Source organism: Cupressus sempervirens, chromosome 3 (assembly GCF_028749045.1).
Source record: "Cupressus sempervirens isolate cs-2001-9-10 chromosome 3, ASM2874904v1, whole genome shotgun sequence".
NCBI classification, from domain to species: Eukaryota; Viridiplantae; Streptophyta; class Pinopsida; order Cupressales; family Cupressaceae; genus Cupressus; species Cupressus sempervirens.
In genome coordinates, this window is record NC_143120.1 from 584,666,797 (window position 1) to 584,686,364 (window position 19,568).

Below are 19,568 nucleotides of genomic sequence, written 5' to 3' on the forward strand. Positions count from 1 at the left end.
CAAGTCTTAATTCATGAAGGTGGAGACATAAATGAAATATGGCACAGAAGATCAGGGCATCTAAATTTCAAAACCTTATCAACTGTGGAGAAGATGGTTACTGGTCTACCTAAACTAAATAAAGACCACTCAGGCATATGCAAAGGGTGTGCACTGAGTAAAAACACCAAAAGTCCATTTCATGATAGCACTAGAAAAACAAATAATATTTTGGAATTAATTCATTCAAATTTATGTGGACCTATGTCTGTTCCTTCTCTTGAAGGATCTTGGTACTATATTTTGTTCATAGATGACTTCTCTAGGAAAACATGGATTTACTTCTTAAAGTGCAAAGAATCAGAAGAAATCCTAAAGAGATTTGAAGAATTCAAAACATTAACTAAAAACTTATCAGGACATAAAATTAAAACTCTTAGAACTAATAATGGAGGAGAATACACCTCAGATTTGTTTAAAAGGTTTTGTAAAGAAACAAGAATTAAGAGCGAGTAAACCGTTCCTTATAATACAGAACAAAACAAGGTAGCAAAAAGAAAGAATAGAACAGTTAAAGAACTTGCTAGAGCTATGATATTTGATCAAAATCTACAATATTATCTTTGGGCAAAAGCCTCTTGTACTGCTGTCTATATTCAAAATCGAAGCCCTCACTCTTACCTTAGAGATAAAACTCCTGAAAAGTCTTTACTAAGGTTAAACCCAATATAAGTCATCTTAGGATTTTTGGGTGCCCCGTATATATCCATGTTCCAAAAGAAAAGATAACCAAGTTAGAACCCTCTAGGAGGAAAGGTATTTTAATAGGTATAGTGAAACAACTAAGGCATATAGGATTTTTATACCTGGACAGAAAAGTAGGGATGTAATTTTTGAAGAAGATCTAGCATTCAAAAGAGCCCTAAGTTCTGAAAAACCTTCTCCTTTACCTAGTTCCGAAAGCAATAGTGAGTCTAAGTCTCAACGGGAGAACACAGAAGAAATTGAAGATGAAACTCAAAATCTAAATCTTGGAGAAAATCAAAATTCAAAGAACAGACCACTTTGGGCCATTAAAAACAGTAGAGGAAGCACAAGACTTTGATGCACCTTCAGGAACAGTCAAAGAAAGCAAAAGCCCTAAAAGATTTTCTAGTTCTACAGCAAACATGAATGATTTGTCCAAAACAGAACCAACCAATCCTTCAGATGCTATTAAACATACAGCCTGGAAAGAAGCTATGACAGAAGAATGCCAATCTATTATAAGGAATGATGTTTGGGAAATTGTTCCAAGATCTAAAGGAAAATTTGTTGTTTCTTCCAAGTGGTTATTTAAAATAAAGTATGTTGCTGACGGTAGCATTGAGAAATATAAAAAGCCAGATTTGTAGCTAGTGGATTTTCTCAAAAAGAAGGGATTGATTATGAAGAAACTTTTGCTCCTATCGCCAAGTATACCTCCGTAAGAGCAGTCCTAGTAATTGCAACATCGAAGGGATGGAAAGTTTATCAAATGGATGTAAAAACAGTATTTCTAAATGGAAAGATTGCAGAAGAAGTATATTTGGAGCAACCTAAAGGATTTGAAACTCATGATCCTAACATTTTTGTTTGCAAGCTCAAGAAAGCTCTCTATGGGCTTAAACAGGCCCCAAGGGCTTGGTATGAAAGAATTGATAAGTATCTCACCAGCTTAAGATTCTCCAAGAATGAAGCTGATCCAAATTTATATTATAAAAGATATAAAAATGATATGGTAATTCTGATACTTTATGTTGATGATTTACTAATAACAGGTGATGATCATCTTATAGATCAATGCAAGAAAGATCTAATTAGAGAGTTCGAGATGAAAGACTTGGGACTCCTTCATTACTTCCTAGGACTGGAAGTATGGCAAAATTCTGACAGTATCATACTTAACCAAGGGAAGTACACATCAGACATTTTGAAGAGATTTGGAATGTGGAATTGCAAGTCTATGTCTTCTCCAATGGAGACTAATCTACATAAACTTAAAAGAAGCAGCAACAAAATCACCTTCCATATATTCTAGTCTCTACAAACAGATGATTGGGTCCCTTATGTACTTAGTAAATACAAGACCTGATATTTGCTATGTTGTTAATGCCTTAAGCCAGTTTATGTGTAAGCCAAAGGAGATTCAGCTAGTTGCAGTTAAACACATTATGAGATACAAGGCACTCTTAATTTTGGACTCAAATATGAGAAGGTTGGCTTGGATTTACATGGATTCACTAACTCAAATTGGGGTGGAAGTGTTAAATATAGGAAAAGTAATTCAAGATGTTGTTTTAGTTTAGGATCAGCAATGATATCTTGGATATGCAGAACACAGTCTTCAATAACTCAAAGCTCCACGGAAGCCGAATACATTGCAGTAGCAATGGCCTCTTCAGAAGCAGTTTGGCTAAGGAAGTCACTTGTAGGATTATTTGGGCAAGCCATGAATCCTACGATTATTCATTGTGATAATTAGAGCTCCATCAAGCTTTCGGTGAATCTAGTTTTTGATGACAGGTCCAAGCATATTGAAATTCCTTATCATTATGTAAGAGATATGGTAGACAGGAATTCTATAAAATTAGAATACATTTGCACTGCAAATCAAACAGCAAACATACTCACCAAACCTCTATCTAGAGTGAAGATAGACCACTTCAGAAGAAGACTTGGTATGGTTGAATTGTAATCCATTTGTATTCTTTATATTATTAATAGAATAATTTTTTTCAGGCTATTCACTGTTATGGGCTCCACCATTTGTGTTCATTATTTAAGAGGTGACGATCTCAGAGATAATGAACACTTGTATAACAAAAATTATGTGATGACGATCTCTTAGATAATATGCTGAACAATAGAGTTCTACTGTAAGATCTAGGTGAGTTTAAGATCATATTGTGATGTAGACATTGTTATGTCTTTAAGTCACAAATTGGATAAAGGAAGAATTTTATTATTCTTTGGGGTTTATCCTGTATTCTAGTAGATCTTAAACTCAGGATCATGTTGTGATTTAGGAATACCAGTATCTATGAGTCACAACTTGGATAAATAAAGAACTTAAATAACTCTTCAGATTTATCCTATACATTGTATTCTTTGCAATACTTTTATCATTAGTAGCAGTGATTTGTCATATTACAGATTTAGTAATATGACATTGTATCATGTATTCTATGATACCACATGCTAAAAGGATTTAGATAGATATAGAGTATCAATTCTTGCTTGTTCATCTTTATTGATGTTGCTAGATATGATATCTCTCAGTATGATTATCAAGTTAAGAGGGAGTGTTAATTATGTAACTCGTAACCATACTAATCTGATAACAAATCGATTTGATCTGATATGGCATGAATAAATATCGATTTAAGTCCTTGCCTTGTTCTCCTTAAGACATCAGCGTCTATCCTTGTGTCATAGTTTAAAACTAATTTAAACTCCTTAGTTTATGTTTGTGTTAAACTCATTTAATTCTTGGAAAGTCGCCGACTTCTAGAGGTTAGGCATCAATGGACTTTGGAAGAGATGTCATTTCTAAGAACATGTCCCTTGATTTATATATTTATAGAGGGTAAGGTTGAAGTCTAAGAACACACAAGAACAAAGACAAGTCTGCTCCTTAGTCAATAATGCCCACATTTGTATTGCAGAATTAAAAGACAGAATTCTGAATTATATTTCTAATTCAATTGAAGGCAATACTTTGAAGTTATTCTCAGCAAATAGAAAGGAGAGAGAATATCAGATCTAGTCTACATTCAGTCATAGAATTTGCAGAAATTTTACAAAGATCAGTAAATAAAGGACAGAATAATCTAACTCAATTAAGCTTCGACAAGAAGCAAAGGAAGAACAAAAACAAAGCACCAAACATGATTTTTTCAGGGTGTAGAAACTTCCATGAAAGAGTTAACAGGCAAATAAATTATAATAAAGGAACCACTTCAAATCACAATACTCCTAAAAGAGAAGATGAGAACTTTATCTTCCAAATCCGTGAAGCTGATCAAGAGTATCAGTGTGAAATGACACAGGTTGAAGAGGAAGAAGATGAAGAATTACAACAATAGGATGAAATCTTTAAGGAGATAGCTGATGTTTCACACCAACACCAAGATAATAAAATGGCAAAGATGCTTAAGAGACAGTCTGGTTATATCCTTGAGAAGATGGGAATGTCAAAAGATCAAATTGTATCTCCACAAAAAAAAAAAAACAATGAAAAGAAACAAAAGCAAGAAACAGGAAAATATGATCAAGAGGGAGTAAACAAAACACACAAGTATAATCCCCCACATAGAAAAAATTTAGACCCTCTCTTTTTCAGTAGCCATATAAATCCTCTATTTGATCATGTGGATGATAAGAATGGAAAAACAAACCAGAATGAGAGCTTTGGGAAATGTTTTAGTGATGGTCAGCGTGCTGGAAATTCAGGACAGCATAACAAAGGTATTCCAGAGAATGGTGGTTTTTCTTATAATGGAAATACGGGGAATCCTCGCAGTGGGAAACAAATTAACAAAGGTATGACAAATATGCGTCAAGTACAAATCAATATGTAGTACAAGAATTCAATATTGATATCCAAATAACAAAGTTAGTAAGAGAACAAGGCCTAGCCAAACTCATGGCAAATGCAAATCTAGAGGCAACACAAGTGTATCAAGTTGATCTTGAGCATACAAAAGTCAGCATTGAAAGGTGCCCTTGGTAAGTGAGATAGTTTATATTCTAAGGCATATGAAATGTCATGATAATTTGAATGATAATCAGAAAAGGACTATTAAGCTTCAAGCAGAAAAATATATTTTAATTCAAGGTTACCTCTACTAGAAGAATAGAGAGTTCTATTTTTGTGCCTAAACACATGTCAAACAGAATCTATTCTTAAGGAGACGCATAAAGGAGTTTGTGGTGATCATTTTCCGGCCAAGACAACAGTACATAAGACCTAAAATGCAGGATATTATTGGCCACAACTCTTCAGAGTTTGTCAAGCTTATGTAAAGAAATGTGAGGCTTGTCCAAAAATCTTCAGGAAGTTAAAGTTTGATGGAGCCCTTTCCCCTAAGGAGCTTGCAAACAGAAGAACATTTTCATATGTGGGGAAAAGACTTCATAGGAGAAATTGGTGACAAGTCAAGTCAAGAGCATAATTGGATCCTGGTGGCTACTGACTATTTCACCAAGTAGGTGGAAGCCACACCTAATAGGCAATCTGTGAGAAAAGTAGTTATTAAGTTCTTAATGGAAAATATTCTCACCGGGTTTGGAGTTCCTCAAAAGATTATTGCAGATAATCATGTGTGTTTCAGCTCAAAAGAGTTCTCTGATTTTTGTAAGATGTATGGTATAGCTGTCTCCTATTCATCCCCATACCCTCCCCATGGAAATGGGTAAACCAAATCAAGCAACAAGAACATATTGAAGATCATTAGGAGAATGGTGGATAACAAAAAGAGAGCTTGAGACTCCAAGTTAAACCTGGCATTATGGGCAGATAGGATCACAATAAAGAAATATATTGATTTCTCTCCTTTCAACTTGGTTTATGGTAAAGAAGGAAGGCTTCCCCTGAATAACCTACTTCCAGTATATAAATTCATGACTGAAGAATACTTAGAAGACATAGATTTTATGGAAGAGAGGTTGAATGCACTTGTAGAACTTGATGAAATCAGAAGAAGTGCACAAGAGCAGAATATCATCAAACAGAAGCAAATTAAGTTTTTCCATGATAAGAAGGCTAAAAGCAGATCTTTCAAGGTGAGAGATAGGATCTTGAAGTGGAATGCTAAGGAACAAGAAAAGGGAAAGCACAGCAAGTTTGAAGCCTTAGAGCCTTTCATCATTTCAAAAAACGCAGGAGAGCACTCTTACTTTCTGCAAGATACAAATGGGCACATGCAGGAGTATCTTGTCCATGGACACATGGACAGTACTTTAAGCCTCCATGGACACATGGACAGTACTTTAAGCCATTCTTCTCATGAAGATATTCAGGGGGTTCTCCTTTCCCTTGTTAATTTTCCTTTACATATTTTTATTTGATGGTTCTGACATGGTTGCATAAATTAATTATTGTTTTTGCTTTATCGTTTTGCAGGTCTGCCTCATCCAAAGAAAGCTGGGATACTCATTATACCTAGAAGGGGCATATATCCCCAACAAGAGCCACTGATAGAGCACTAATTTGCAAGCCTTCATTTGAGCACCCTCTCTAAATCCTTTATCCTATGCTTAATAATATATTTATTTTTACATACCTATTTTAGGACAAAGATTCAATGATCTTTCCAAATAACTAGTCAAGATAAGTATTATCCCATATCTCCAAGTCACAGTTTTATAGCAAAATAATTCTTAATCTTCATGTAAATCATTATTCTTCCTAAGATAATTCTAAAAATGTCGCCATACTCATTAATTTTAACATTCAAGCATTTCAACTTGCTTTCTCTAATCTATTCATGTTTTCATCTCGTAGATAATGATGCTAGGAATCCATACTGCATTTCCTGATCATTTGACATAAAGTCAAATATATGAATACCTGGAAAGTTTGAAAACAAAGGCTTGAAGATGAAGGCGCCATTATGGACAAAGGACAATCATTTATGATGCAGAAGTTCTTTATTTCAATGGGGTTGAAATAACAAAAAAATGCCAACCATGTAAGAGATGATGAAGGCCTTGCAGCTGTTGTTTGACGCTGTGCAAAAGATTGTCTGGGACTGTTTGATTAAGGACGTGCAAAACGCTACTAAAGTTCAATAAACAAATTGGAATTTTTCAAAACACCACACAAGCTCCAGCAAGATGTTGATTCTTATAGTGTCTGCGCAAAATCATCTTAGATTAAAAGACAATTTTAAAATGCAACTAAACAAAGCCTTTTCTGAACCTGTGGCATCTTTTCTTGAGGCCGCATCACCAATACACTTGGCTAGAAATAAGGAAGTTTCTACAGATTATTACGGAAAGATTGGCATTAGATTTTACACTTGCGATTGTTGGAGTTAAGCTTAATGATGTGTCCTCTAATGAGATGATTAAAAGATCACGGGAGAGGCGACCAGGGAAGAAGCCACACAAGTCCTCATTTTAATGATAGAATAATGTCTTTATCTTGGGATTATGCCCAATAAGAAAAATAAAAGCGAAATAGAGAGATGAACTCGACCATGTCACTATTTCTTCTATCCACAGGAGTTGATTTTTAAAAACAGCAGCAGGAAATATGAACACAAGAATTTGTAAGCTCCCCAAGCCTGTGGGATTATCCAAATAGTTTTCCGCTTCAATAATAATCAATTACCATCTTAAATAAGAAGAGACAAATTGGCCGCTAGCCACAGGAGGTTATTATATGTTTTAACCAATTGGGGTTATGATATGTAATTAAGCAGTTGCAACCGGATTAGGGAATTTGAAGCTGTGCACTGATTCAAATTTAGTTTAGCACCCTTTTGAATACATATAAATATAGATACTCAGAACAAACAGAGGACAACATATAACATATGATATAATATATTGATAAGAGCAAGATAGAGACAGAAGAAACATTATTTTAGAGGAAAAGATTGGAGTTCATAATTTGATTTATAGATAGAATCATTGCCAGAAGTATACACATATATTCTCATGAACTACAAAATCTACTGTTCTTATTCACTGGGAACATAGTTATAAAGCTGCAGACAATTTTCATCCTTTAAGGTCACTAAAGCAATTGGTGGATTGTTCCAAGTCTGTTATAACAGATTTATTCACAGTATTTAATGTTTTATAATCAGAGACTACAAGAGAGACAAGTGTGCTCATCCATCTTTGTTTGATTGGTCTTCCTACCAAAGAAGTTAAAATCCATTCATCTTAGCATTAAATTATGTATATGATTTAAGTCTTTTACATTTAGAAAGTTTGAACAATTGATGATGTGTGTGTGTGTATTCTCCTGCCTGCATTAAAATAGACTCTGTTGCCCAAATAATAAGGTACTGATTCTGAAATTCATTAGAGGATTATCATCCGTTTTACTGTTAAAAGTAGCGGTTCATTACTATAATTCCTCATTACATGTACGAATTTTTTTATCTCTTAAATTCCATATAAGCATTTCAATTTTCTGAATATTGATATTTAAAGTGATATCACACGAAGCATTTATAGTATAAAGTCATTATTAAAAGTTTTGAAGGGAATATATTTCTAAGCACTTTTAAGCCTAAGAAATTGGCTTAGGAATAGGTGTACCCATCTTGGTCATGCAGAGCCATAAGTGCAGAAGACAAAGATCATCCCGATCAAGTCTTGTCAAGTTGGCCATAATCGATTGAATATCCAAGCATTGAATTGACAAGGTTCATAGGATTCCAATCTATGGTTTTGGGAAGCAACACAATACTTGTTAAAAAAAATTGCAAATGAGATTGCAAGCAAAGTATGCTTAACCTTGGATGAAACTCCAAAGTTCAGCGCACTTCAGTTGCAGTGGTACTAAGATGGGTGACCTCTCAGTAAGTCTTGGTGTTTCATATCTGTCTGTATCACCTAGATGCAATGGGTGCTAAGTGTTTCATTCATCCTCATAAAGATGGGTTCCCACTTCTCATATAGGTCAATGAGCTTAACTCCAAAACTACATAGTTGAATCCTGATAGCAATGTCACAATTTGACTTGCTAAAATATCTCCTACTGGTTCATTGATGAGCTTAAGGGGCTTTATAATTAATGGTTCATTAAGCAAAACACTTGCTGAAAGTTCTGCAAATGGGGTTGCAAGCAATCTGGGATTAACCTTGGAGAAAACTCTATAATAAAGTATATTTGAGCTAGAGTGGTAGTGGGATGGGTGACCTCTCAAGAAGTCTCAATGCTTTACCTCTATGAGTATCACCTAGATGCAATGATTCCTAAGGGTTTCATTCATTTTCATGAGAGATGGGTTCTTTTGAACCAATACTCATGAAACATGGTTCAATGAGTTTGACTCAAAAACTACACAATTGAATCCTGCCAGCAATATCACAATTTGACTTGCTAAGGAAAATATCTCCTACTTCTTGATTGATGAGATTTAGAGGTTTTATTATGAATGGTTCATAAGGCACAACTTGCTGAAGATTTTACAAATGGGATTGCAAGAAAAATGGACTTAACCTTGGAGGAAACTTCACGCTTAAGCAATCTTGAGCTGGAGTTGTACTAGGATGGATGACTCCCCAAGAAGTCTTGGTGCTTCACCTCTGTGAGCATCTCCTAAATGCAATGATTGTTAAGCGTTACACTCATTCACATGAGAGATGGGTTCTTGTAAACCACTACTCATGAAACATGGGTCAATGAGTTTGACTCAAAAACTACACAGTTGAATCCTGGTAGAAATATCACAATTTGACTTGTTCGTAAAAAATATCTCCTACTTGTTAATGAATTAGTTTAATGAGGGCTCTAAAATGGGTGGTTCATAAGGCACAACACTTGGTGCAGGTTTTGAAAATTGAGTTGCAAACAAAGTGGGCTTAAACCTTGGAGGAAATTTCATGGTTAAGCATACTTGAGCTGAAGTAAATTGGCATGGGTGACCTCCCAAGAAGTCACAGTTCTTCACCTATGTAAACATGACCTAGATGTAATGGGTGCTAAGTGTTCCATTCTTTCTCATGAGACATGGATTCTTATGGACCATACCCATGAATCATGGGGCAATGAGTTTCGATCAAACTCACAATTGAATCTTGGTAGCAATATCACAATTTGACTTGTTGTAGAATGTATCTCCTACTTATCAATTAATGAGCTTAAAGGGCTTTATGATGAACTGTTTGTAAGGCACAAGCACAACACTTGTTGAAAGTTTTTCAAATGGGATTGTAAGAAAAATGGGCTTAACCTTGGAGGAAACTTCGTGGTTAATCGCACGAGCTGCAGTAGTACTAGGATGGGTAACCTCCCGGGAAGTGCTCGAGCTTCACCTCTATATGCATCACCTAAATGCAATGAGTGCTAAGTTTCCCATTCATTCTCATAAGAGATGGGTTCTTGTAATCACTACACATGAAACATGGTTCAATGAGTTTGACTTGCAAACTATACAATTGAATGATGATAGCAATATCACAATTTGGAGTTGCTGATTAGAAGAGCTGAGCACTTAAGGAAAGTTTATGGAATTTCTGAAGGTACCCTAGGTCCTCTCAGCACATTGGGGTGATGATCAATTGCTACAGAATGCAGTTTAGTGAAAGCTGCTGAATGGCATCAATCTGATGCAGCCATTACATGTCTGAAAGTTGCCAAATTTCATATTTAAGATGTTATTTCAATGTATAGTCTGATGGTTAGATGTGTAAAATCTCCAGATCAGAAATTTTATAATGGCCAAGGGCATCAATTTGCATAGTTGACTGAAACAAAAGTTGTGACAGCAGTAACCTGACATTTTCTTTATTGATTGCAACTAAGCAAATGGGCAAATCTTTTTCAAACAAAAAAAAAAAATTGGGTGTATTTTACATCACAAATTGTATGGTAAACAGTTATGAATGAAATCACTGAAAGGTTCTAGTATTCATATTTACAATTTGAAAAAAATAAGTAAAATAGCACAGATCACCACACAAAAAATGGAACAATACCTGTATTTTTCATTAGAGCAGCAATGTATGTTGTTTTGCCTCCAGGTGCAGCTCTGAGAATAAAGAGCGCACTTATTAAATTATTGTTAACCCACTAGGAAACTAGAAGGCTTCTTAAAAGAAATAATATCTTAGGCATCCTAATAATATCTAAGGCATCCTATTTCACTTGACCTCAAACAAAGAAATTAATTAGGATGAGAGCAAGCAGACTTTATTTGATTTATAAAAGCATCAAAATTAAATTAGAATGTAGCAAGGAAGGCATTTTAAAAGATATAATATCTAAGGCATCCTATTTCACTTGACCTCAAACAAAAAAATTAATTAGGATGAGAGCAAGCAGACTTTATTTGATTTATGGAAGCATCAAAATTAAATTAGAATGTAGCAAGTTGTATGACCATGCATATACATGTAGATCAATATTCATTTTACAAAGTCTGCAAACATTCAACTCAAATGGGTTTTTATCTTAGAAATCCAACTACTAGCGCAACAGTTATAATATTCAAGCACAGCATATGTGTCCCTTTATCTGTCATTTATTGTCAGCACAAAAGAGAGATGGCAGATAGGGAGATGAAAGATATAGGCATTAACTTAAGTTTATACAATATTTGCACAGTTCATTATGGTGTTGTCAGACTACCAACACTCATATCATGTATGAACGCGCTATCACCATGTGTTAACCTCAAAATCCCAATAACCCTGCTCTGCATGTTAAAATGCACCAACTTGCAAGGCCTAGTTGAATAATACTAGCAAAGTAACACTAGAAAAAACGTTCCAATCACATAACCTGTTAATCAACTGTCAATAGACCATTGCATATGCAGTTCAAAGTAAGACGAATGGAAACCACAGAGGACACTAAATTAACCATTATGCATCGTAAATCAGAAAAGAAATTGTTAAATCAGAAAGACTGAATAGCCTTAATTGTTTGTACAATCCTGGATTACGAAAGACTCCCTTTGTTGAAGATTGGGCAAATCAACCAGCATCAAAGCCAAACTTGGATATGGTGGAATAATAGTTCAATTGTGCAACACAATTTATCTTGCTTTGAGATTTCAATCACATCTTCTAATTCCTTTATTAATGTAACACAAGCATTCTAGATTTGGTAAAGTTTCTTTGTTGATTTAATTTCTGTGCTCCTAAAAATAACTCTAACATGTGAGAGGATAAATTGTAGCAGCTTATGTTTACATTCCATCCTCTATCATGGAAAACCAGCTGAAGTAAAATAAAGGTAAAAAATTATAATAAACTTTGCATAAAATAACATTAGTTAAAAATTATAAGAATCTTTGCATAAAATAAAATGAAATAACACTGTACTTACGCCATATCCACCACTCGCTCTTTCTCCTGGGGAGCTAATGCAATCACTGGCAAAAATGAGCTGGCACTTTGAAGCTGTAATCATGTGTCAGAAAATGGCATAAGCTCGAAAATACAAAATCATTAATTGTTCCAAATTAGTAAACTGTTGCAAAAAAAAATATTTCACAGTTAGGTTAGGATAAAACCATGTAATGACCAGCCATATATTCTGGGGTAGCACCTACAGGCACTTGTGAATCATATACAATCAATCCAACCTGCGAGAAAGTACACATTAGCCAGGATCACGAGAAAAACAGGTACTGAAATCCGGAGAAAAATCCAAGCAAATTTTACCTTGGACCATTTACCCAGAATATCAAGGTTTACCCCTCGATTAATTAGAACTCCAGCAAGATCCCTCCGACGAGTCTGCAGAAATGTATTATTATTATACCGTTTCGGCAATTTAGATAAATATGACAAGAATATCCTTTTTCAAACTTACAGACCTATATGCATTGTCAAACATGACTAAAAACAAGTTTCCCAAACCTATTATGATGGTGTTCTATCAAAATGTTTTCTATGAAATAGAAGAAACGATTATGTGTGTTGGCTTGTAGGAAGTTAAGAAAAATGTAAGTAAATGAATCTAGAAGAAAGTGTGCATTATGTTGTTTAAATGTACGCATGAACTAAAAGGAAAAGGATTACATATCTTGATGATTGAAATGTACTTTTATCAAAGGTTCCTTAATTAATGACTCCCAAGTGAATGGTTAAGACACATTAAGAAGGAAATTATGAAAATGATATTATGTAATGATCTAGTATTAATGAACCTATGTTTGATATGTATGTACTTGTGTTCAAAACTTAGTAGGATATGATGTACTCTTGTGATTGTTAGTCTGAATTGAAATATACTGTTAATTCAACTTGGTCACTTAAAAGAGATTGTCTATGAGGCTAATAGTATGAAAGGTTGTATTCTTTACAAGAGAATTAAAATTATGTCCATCAGGTTAATGTAATTGATTAAAAAGGAAATGAATATGTTAGTGAAAGATATAGTGAATGTCTTGAATGCTTTATTGTTATGAATGTTCAAAAAGGAAGTATCTTAGGAACTTTACAATGAGACTAAGGATGATATGTAATTTCTCTTGTCGTTAGGTTTTAGTTGTTGCTTCTAGTAATGACGTTACAAAATCCTGACAGATCTTCCCTTAAATTGCATTCATGAAATGTACAATTAGAGAGACATTGTTACTTCCACTCTCAACTTGTGTACTTGTTGAATGAATGAGATATTAATGTCAATTTACTAATGCACTTAAGTTGAGAGAGTTTGCAAGTGTTTTCTTGATGTGTGTGTGTGCATGTATCATCATTCTTTGGGTCCGAACAGCGTTTCCTCTCAAGTTCCTTGGCAGGGTGTTACAAACAAATCATCTCATCTTCAATCGTGATGTGGTCTTTGTCAAGGAACAACGGCCACTTCAGCTCTCTTCTCCAATTATGAATTTAGACGATCCACTATATTATATATATATACGGTGGATCGTCTAAATTCATAATTGCAATACATACATACATACATACATACATACATATATATACATATATATACATATACATATACATATACATACATATACACATACATACATACATACATACATACATACATACATATATATATATATATATATATATATATATATATTGCATCATTCTTTTAGTTAGAATAGTGTTTCCTCTCAAGTTCCTTGGCAAGGTGTTACAAACACATCATCTCGTCTTCAGTTGTGATGTCGTCTGTGTCGAGGAACAAGGGCCATTTCAGCTATCTCCTCCAATTATGAATTCAAACAATCCACCTCTTAAGGCTCAAAACTTGGATGTTTGTATTCCATTAGGTCCACCTCATGGGAGGGCTCTAGCTATTCATGTTCTTGCATCTCCACTAGTTCCTTCTCTTGTAGGCTCACCCAAACATGCAACTACACCACTTGATTTTTCTCAGGATTCATCTGATCTTCCATTTGATGAACTTGATCTTGTTGCACCTCTTGCTACTTTAGTTGGCACTTCTACTCTTCGGCCTAAATGGTGGGCTACAACAATTGGTGATCTCCATGACGATGAGTTCATCGAGTATGCTCAGAAAAAGGGCAAATATTTTGATTCTATCAATTTTGCTCTGATGGCTAACATTCAGAATTTGTATGAACCTCAAACTTACACAAAGCCAAAAGGGATATGTTAGTGGGAAGAAACTATGAAGACTGAGCATCTTAGGCTGTTGAAAACTAGCACATGTTTTGTCAAAAAAATTGTCAGGGAAAAAATCCATCATATGCAAATGGATCTACAAAGTTAAATACAAGGTTGATGGTACTTTAGAGAAGTACAAGGTTAGTCTCATTGCCAAAGGCTTCTCTAAATCTGATGGAATTGATAATGAGGAGACCTTTGCTTCGACAACAAAGATGAGCACCATCAAAATAGCCCTTGTCGTAGCAACTTAGTGTGGCTAGAAAGTCCATCAAATAGATGTAAAGAGTACCTTCCTCAATAGCAAGCTACAAGAAGAGGTTTATGTGATGCAATCTCATGGATTCAAGGTTTTTGATAAAGAAAACTAGGTACTCAAACTTGTGAAAGCACTTTGTGGCCTAAAACAAGCTCCTCAGACATGGTACTCTAGACTCAAATCTGTGTGTCAAGACTAATGGCGGTAATATCATCCTTCTGATTATATATGTTGATGATTTGATCATCACTAGCAATTCGACACCTTTGATTCAAGGAACCAAACAAAAATTATGTCAGTCTTTTGAAATGACTGGCCTTAGGCTTTTGCACTACTGCCTAGGTGTCAAGGTTTGGCAGCAATATAATGGCATCTTCATATCTCAATCTAAGTATGCATGGGCTCTACTTGACAGTTCAAAATGCATGACAAAATATCTACGTCTGCACAAATTGAGGATGGTCTGAAGTTGTCATTGAAATCTGGTTCTCATGTTGACAATGAATCCGCATTTAGGCAACTAGTGGGCAGTTTGATCTATCTTGCCACCACTAGACCTGATCTCAACCTTGCAATGAGATACATATCACACTTCATGACAGCTCTTACTTCAAATCAGTGGCTTGCAGCAAAGCGCATCTTGAGTATGTCAAGGGCACTTCAGACTTTAGTATCCTCTATGGAAGAACCAGAGTTCCCATACTTGTAGGTTACGCAAATTTAGATTAGGAAGGATCTATTGATGACAAAAATTCCACTTCCAAGTATGTCTTCAGTTTGGGCGCAAGTGCTATTATTTGAGCTAGTAAGAAGCAATAGGTCGTATCTCTTTTCTCGACGGAAGCTGAATATTGGGGAACAATCAAAGCAAGTTGTGAAGCAGTTTGGCTTCAAAAGATGTTTTTCGACATCCAAATGTCTCAGGCAAGCCTTTCACCCTTCCTTTAAAACAATGATCAAACTTGCCAAAAATTCTAGTCTTCTATGAGCAAACCAAGCATATCGACATTAATTGTCACATCATACATCGGTTGAAGATGGATCTGTGGATTTGCAGTATGTTCCTACGGTAGACCAGACTGCAAATATTCAAATCAAGTCCCTCCTTCTAGATAAGTTTGTTAAGTTCAGGGAACTCCTTGGTGTAGTTGACAAATTGACCATTAGGGGAGGGTATTAAAATACTATCTCTGAATATCATGTTTATTATTATTTTAATGGTCTGAAGTTGTCGTCCAAATCTGGTTTACAATAGAAACATCGTCTTTGTAAACTATAAATGAGCATCTTGCTCATTCATTATTTTTATTCAACATTTTTACCAATAAGTTTCATAAAAGTTACAAACCCTGAAAAGATGACAACCATTTGAGGCTGTTTAGATATGCAATGAGGAAATACCTAGAAGTACCCCCAGATCCTAGGAATAAAATTAAAATTAAGATAACAAGAATGGAGGTATGAACGTTGTGAGAATGGCCAAGGAACTACAGGCAGAGGCATGTGACTGTGGAACATAGAAAATACAAAGCTAAATGTAACAAGTCAACATCGCAAGTGTGAAACAAAAGTTGGATTTGCTTCAACCTTTGAGGGGACTTTAGAAAACAGTAAGTTGTAAAATGCAAGGAGAAATTTGGATATCCTTGCTCAAAGTTTCTAAGAATGTTTACTCGTGGGACAGTTAGGTTGATATGAAGCAAGATTTTGTGATCCAGTTTGCCATACAGTACTGATAGGTAATCAGGGTCATTGTGTATTTTTTAAGTTTATCATTGTGTATTTTTTAAGTTTAACAATACATCTCTCGGGGAGATTCTTCCTATGTTTGTTTTATAGACATAAATATACTTTTCGTGCATGCTTTCCTGTGTTTGTTTTAGGCAAATTAAAATATTTTACATGCATCATTCGTGTGCTTGTTTTAGGCAAATTGATATATTTTACATGCATAATTAGGCAAATGGAAGAAAAGAAAATCCAAAACAGATGCTCAATAACTCATGTGAGCAATAAATATTTTATTCAACTCTATAATAGCTATTCCAGCTGCTGACCTTTAAAGTGTTGGTCCGGAGGCATGTAGGCGGAGGTGATTCGTTTGCTTCAATAAGCTCTACTGCTTCAGCAACAGGAAACATCTGAAATTTAAGACGAGTTTACAGTGATTCAGCATAATATCACCTCGTCTAATTTTTTTGAAAATTCACTAAACTGCAAACAAACTGCTAAAATAGTAAATAAAACAAGGCACTGGAATAGAAAATAACAACAATTCCAAAAACTTAGGCTCAAACCTCGAGGAAGGTCTGGATCAAGTAATCATTGTAGCCATAATACAGAGACAGATCTGCAACAAGCCGCTCAGTATACTCCTTCCGTGTAGACTCCTTTTGCCTTAAAGTTTTAAAATTGGAAAGGACTCTCACAACTGATACAAAGGATCGATATGTAAGATTAATGAACATTATCAAACAGATGAACGCTATCAAACATACTCCAAATGGATGAAACAAGTGATGCCTTATTGTGTTTAAAGTAACGAAATAACAATAAAAAAATACAGCATACCTTCTTTTATTCTCCTCTTCAGGTTTGGGAGGTCAGGCGGGCGCTTCCCCTCTTCTTGAAGCTCCTAAAATTCAGTACAAAACATATGAACAAAGGCAAAGAATAAAAAAGGAACTATCATAATCTGATTCCCCGAACCTCTAGTTTCGCCTTAACATGTATGCAAACTAATTAATGCTCGAACAGACATAGCCCCAGATAGTTAATATGCCATGCATAATTTAAGTGTGTGTCTGTTACAAAATATGTTCAATTCAAGCATTCTACATCTCAAGCCAACAACAAAAGACATGGGTAAGAAAAATGCAATTATTTGTTTAACCAAAAGACACGGAGCCGAGAAATCTATATTGAAGTAGATGAATACCCAAAATATACAGATAAGCATATGGGATAAAAATCAACGTGGAAAAGTGACACTGGTGATCATGCTGTGCACTAAACCATGAGCACTGAATAAAATTTACTGACTTCAGCAGTGGGCAGTGTGAAATCATCGGACTCTTGCTGAATATTAAGCTTCAATTCCGCATCTGCCTCGTCATGCTCTCTTTCCTTTTCAGCATCCAATATACGAGACTTCTTCTCGATGTCCAGCTCCTCCTCATCACTTTCTTCTGCATTGAAAGAATAAATATGTGCTTGGCAATAAGCAAAATAATAATAATATTAAGTTTCATAATGGCTTGCCTTCGTCCGAATCATGAAAGGTAGGCTTGTCCCCCTCGATAAAATCGTCCCTTAGAGGTTCACCGTCTGATGAAATATCACTCTCAACACCATTCGCGTAAAACCCCTCATCTTCGTTATCAGATGCCAATGGAGAGGGAGAGACAGAGGCGGCGGCGTCTTCCTCAAATAAGTTGCTTTTGCTGCGAGATGGAATGGGATCTGTGGGGTGAATGATTTTCTTCTTCTTGATAGTGTCGTGATGAGGCTTCTTCGCTGTGCCTGCCTTACGTTTCTTCATCGCTCCCGCCATGGAAGAAAGGAGAGTTTGCAGAGAGGGGTGTAAATCCTTCCGAAGAAATTATAAACCCTCTGAAGTATATTTCGGCATGTGAAGGGAAATATTCTTAAGATAGTTTAGGTCATTTTGCTTAAATAAATTATGGAACTCTCAAAGGGTCTTCAGATCCTCTCTACTCGACTAGAAATTTACTTCACAATGACCCAAAAGAAGAAAAAAGGGACGGCATGACGGAGGTGGTTTTATGAATTTGATAGTCTAGGGAAACGACCCAAGAGTCGTTTAGGCTTACCTTCGTGCACCTACAATTTATAATCTGCATGTTGAAAGTTGTCGTTCTTTTTTGGTGAACCTCCATAGGTGAGTGAAGAGCTTAAAGCTAACATTTCGGTTTTCTCTTATTTACGAATTCTTTGTAGAACTTGTAAATTGTGAGGTGGTTTAAAAGTGTCATTTTAAAACATTCGTTGAATACCCGTCACTGAGACCCCCCAATAGTCTTTATAGTACTTTTTGTACAAATGGACCAATCAGCAATCAAGAAAACTCAAAAATGAAAGAAAAAATGAATGCCTATTGGTGTTCATGGTGATTTGTTTTGGTATGTTTGTGTGCAGTACCGAAATTTTCTAGGGCAGTAATTAGGGGGAAGGTAATAGTTAATGTGGTGGCATTGCAAACATGAGCAGTAAATGGCTCATTTCTCCTAGTTGAAGTTTAGAAGTTAAATTTTTAGATTATACAACTTGATGATCTTATGAATTTTATTGTTTAGAATATTTAGTTTAGCAGAGTAAATAAATATAATAAATTATATAATTTTATATAATTAATATGTGGTAGGAATAAAAAAATTAATTTGTGGGACAATTATTTCTAGTTTTCTCCAAATTATGCTTACTTCAAACTCTCAACTAAAAATTATGATTAGTTTGTGTTGAAGAAAAGATTATATTTAATCGTGTAGCATTTTTCATTCACATCATAAGACCCTACTTTAAAAAAAGATTTTGAAGCCCTCTATGAGATCTCGCCATAAGACCATTTCTTTGGGTGTGAGTATGACAAGAGATTGGGTTGTGTAAGGTTTTTTATTTAAGATGAGTAAAATAGATTCAAATGTTTGATGTTACAAGATTAAAGAAGATTTATAATACATTAGATGTTTTTTTAGTTTTATTTGTAGTCATGTTCATAGCTATAAGTGAGAGGTGGATGGAAGTGACCCAACATTTATTGCTCTTTGATTCCTCAAAATCAAATATAGCTCTCTCCAATCAAATGTGGATTCTTGTGCTTTCAAGCTCTATTAATATGAAATGATGTATCTCATAAGACAAAATAAGATTGTATAGGAGTAATTAGTCTTTTATTCATATATAGGAGCCCCTACTTATAACATTGTAATTTGAAACATATGCATGTACACTAGTACATTTCCCCTTGTTTTTTGACCAAATTTTTTTAGCAAAGGCCATATTGGTCTGT

General features: G+C 35.0%; 1 protein-coding gene across 1 annotated transcript in view; it reads right to left on the bottom strand.

Moving 5' to 3' along the window:
* LOC149567783 (26S rRNA (cytosine-C(5))-methyltransferase NOP2B-like) overlaps positions 1 to 18,304 on the bottom strand; it is a 38,610-nt gene extending 20,306 nt beyond the window's left edge. Inside the window, exons 1-9 of the mRNA XM_089821032.1 lie at positions 17,801 to 18,304; positions 17,582 to 17,727; positions 17,111 to 17,174; positions 16,837 to 16,970; positions 16,597 to 16,680; positions 12,355 to 12,429; positions 12,204 to 12,275; positions 12,017 to 12,090; positions 10,663 to 10,715 (exon numbers count right to left, since the gene is read on the bottom strand). Of these exons, the coding sequence (XP_089677158.1) occupies positions 10,663 to 10,715; positions 12,017 to 12,090; positions 12,204 to 12,275; positions 12,355 to 12,429; positions 16,597 to 16,680; positions 16,837 to 16,970; positions 17,111 to 17,174; positions 17,582 to 17,727; positions 17,801 to 18,092 (994 nt within the window). The 5' untranslated portion in view covers positions 18,093 to 18,304. The remainder of the gene's footprint in view (positions 1 to 10,662; positions 10,716 to 12,016; positions 12,091 to 12,203; positions 12,276 to 12,354; positions 12,430 to 16,596; positions 16,681 to 16,836; positions 16,971 to 17,110; positions 17,175 to 17,581; positions 17,728 to 17,800) is intronic.
* Positions 18,305 to 19,568: the final 1,264 nt, after the last annotated feature.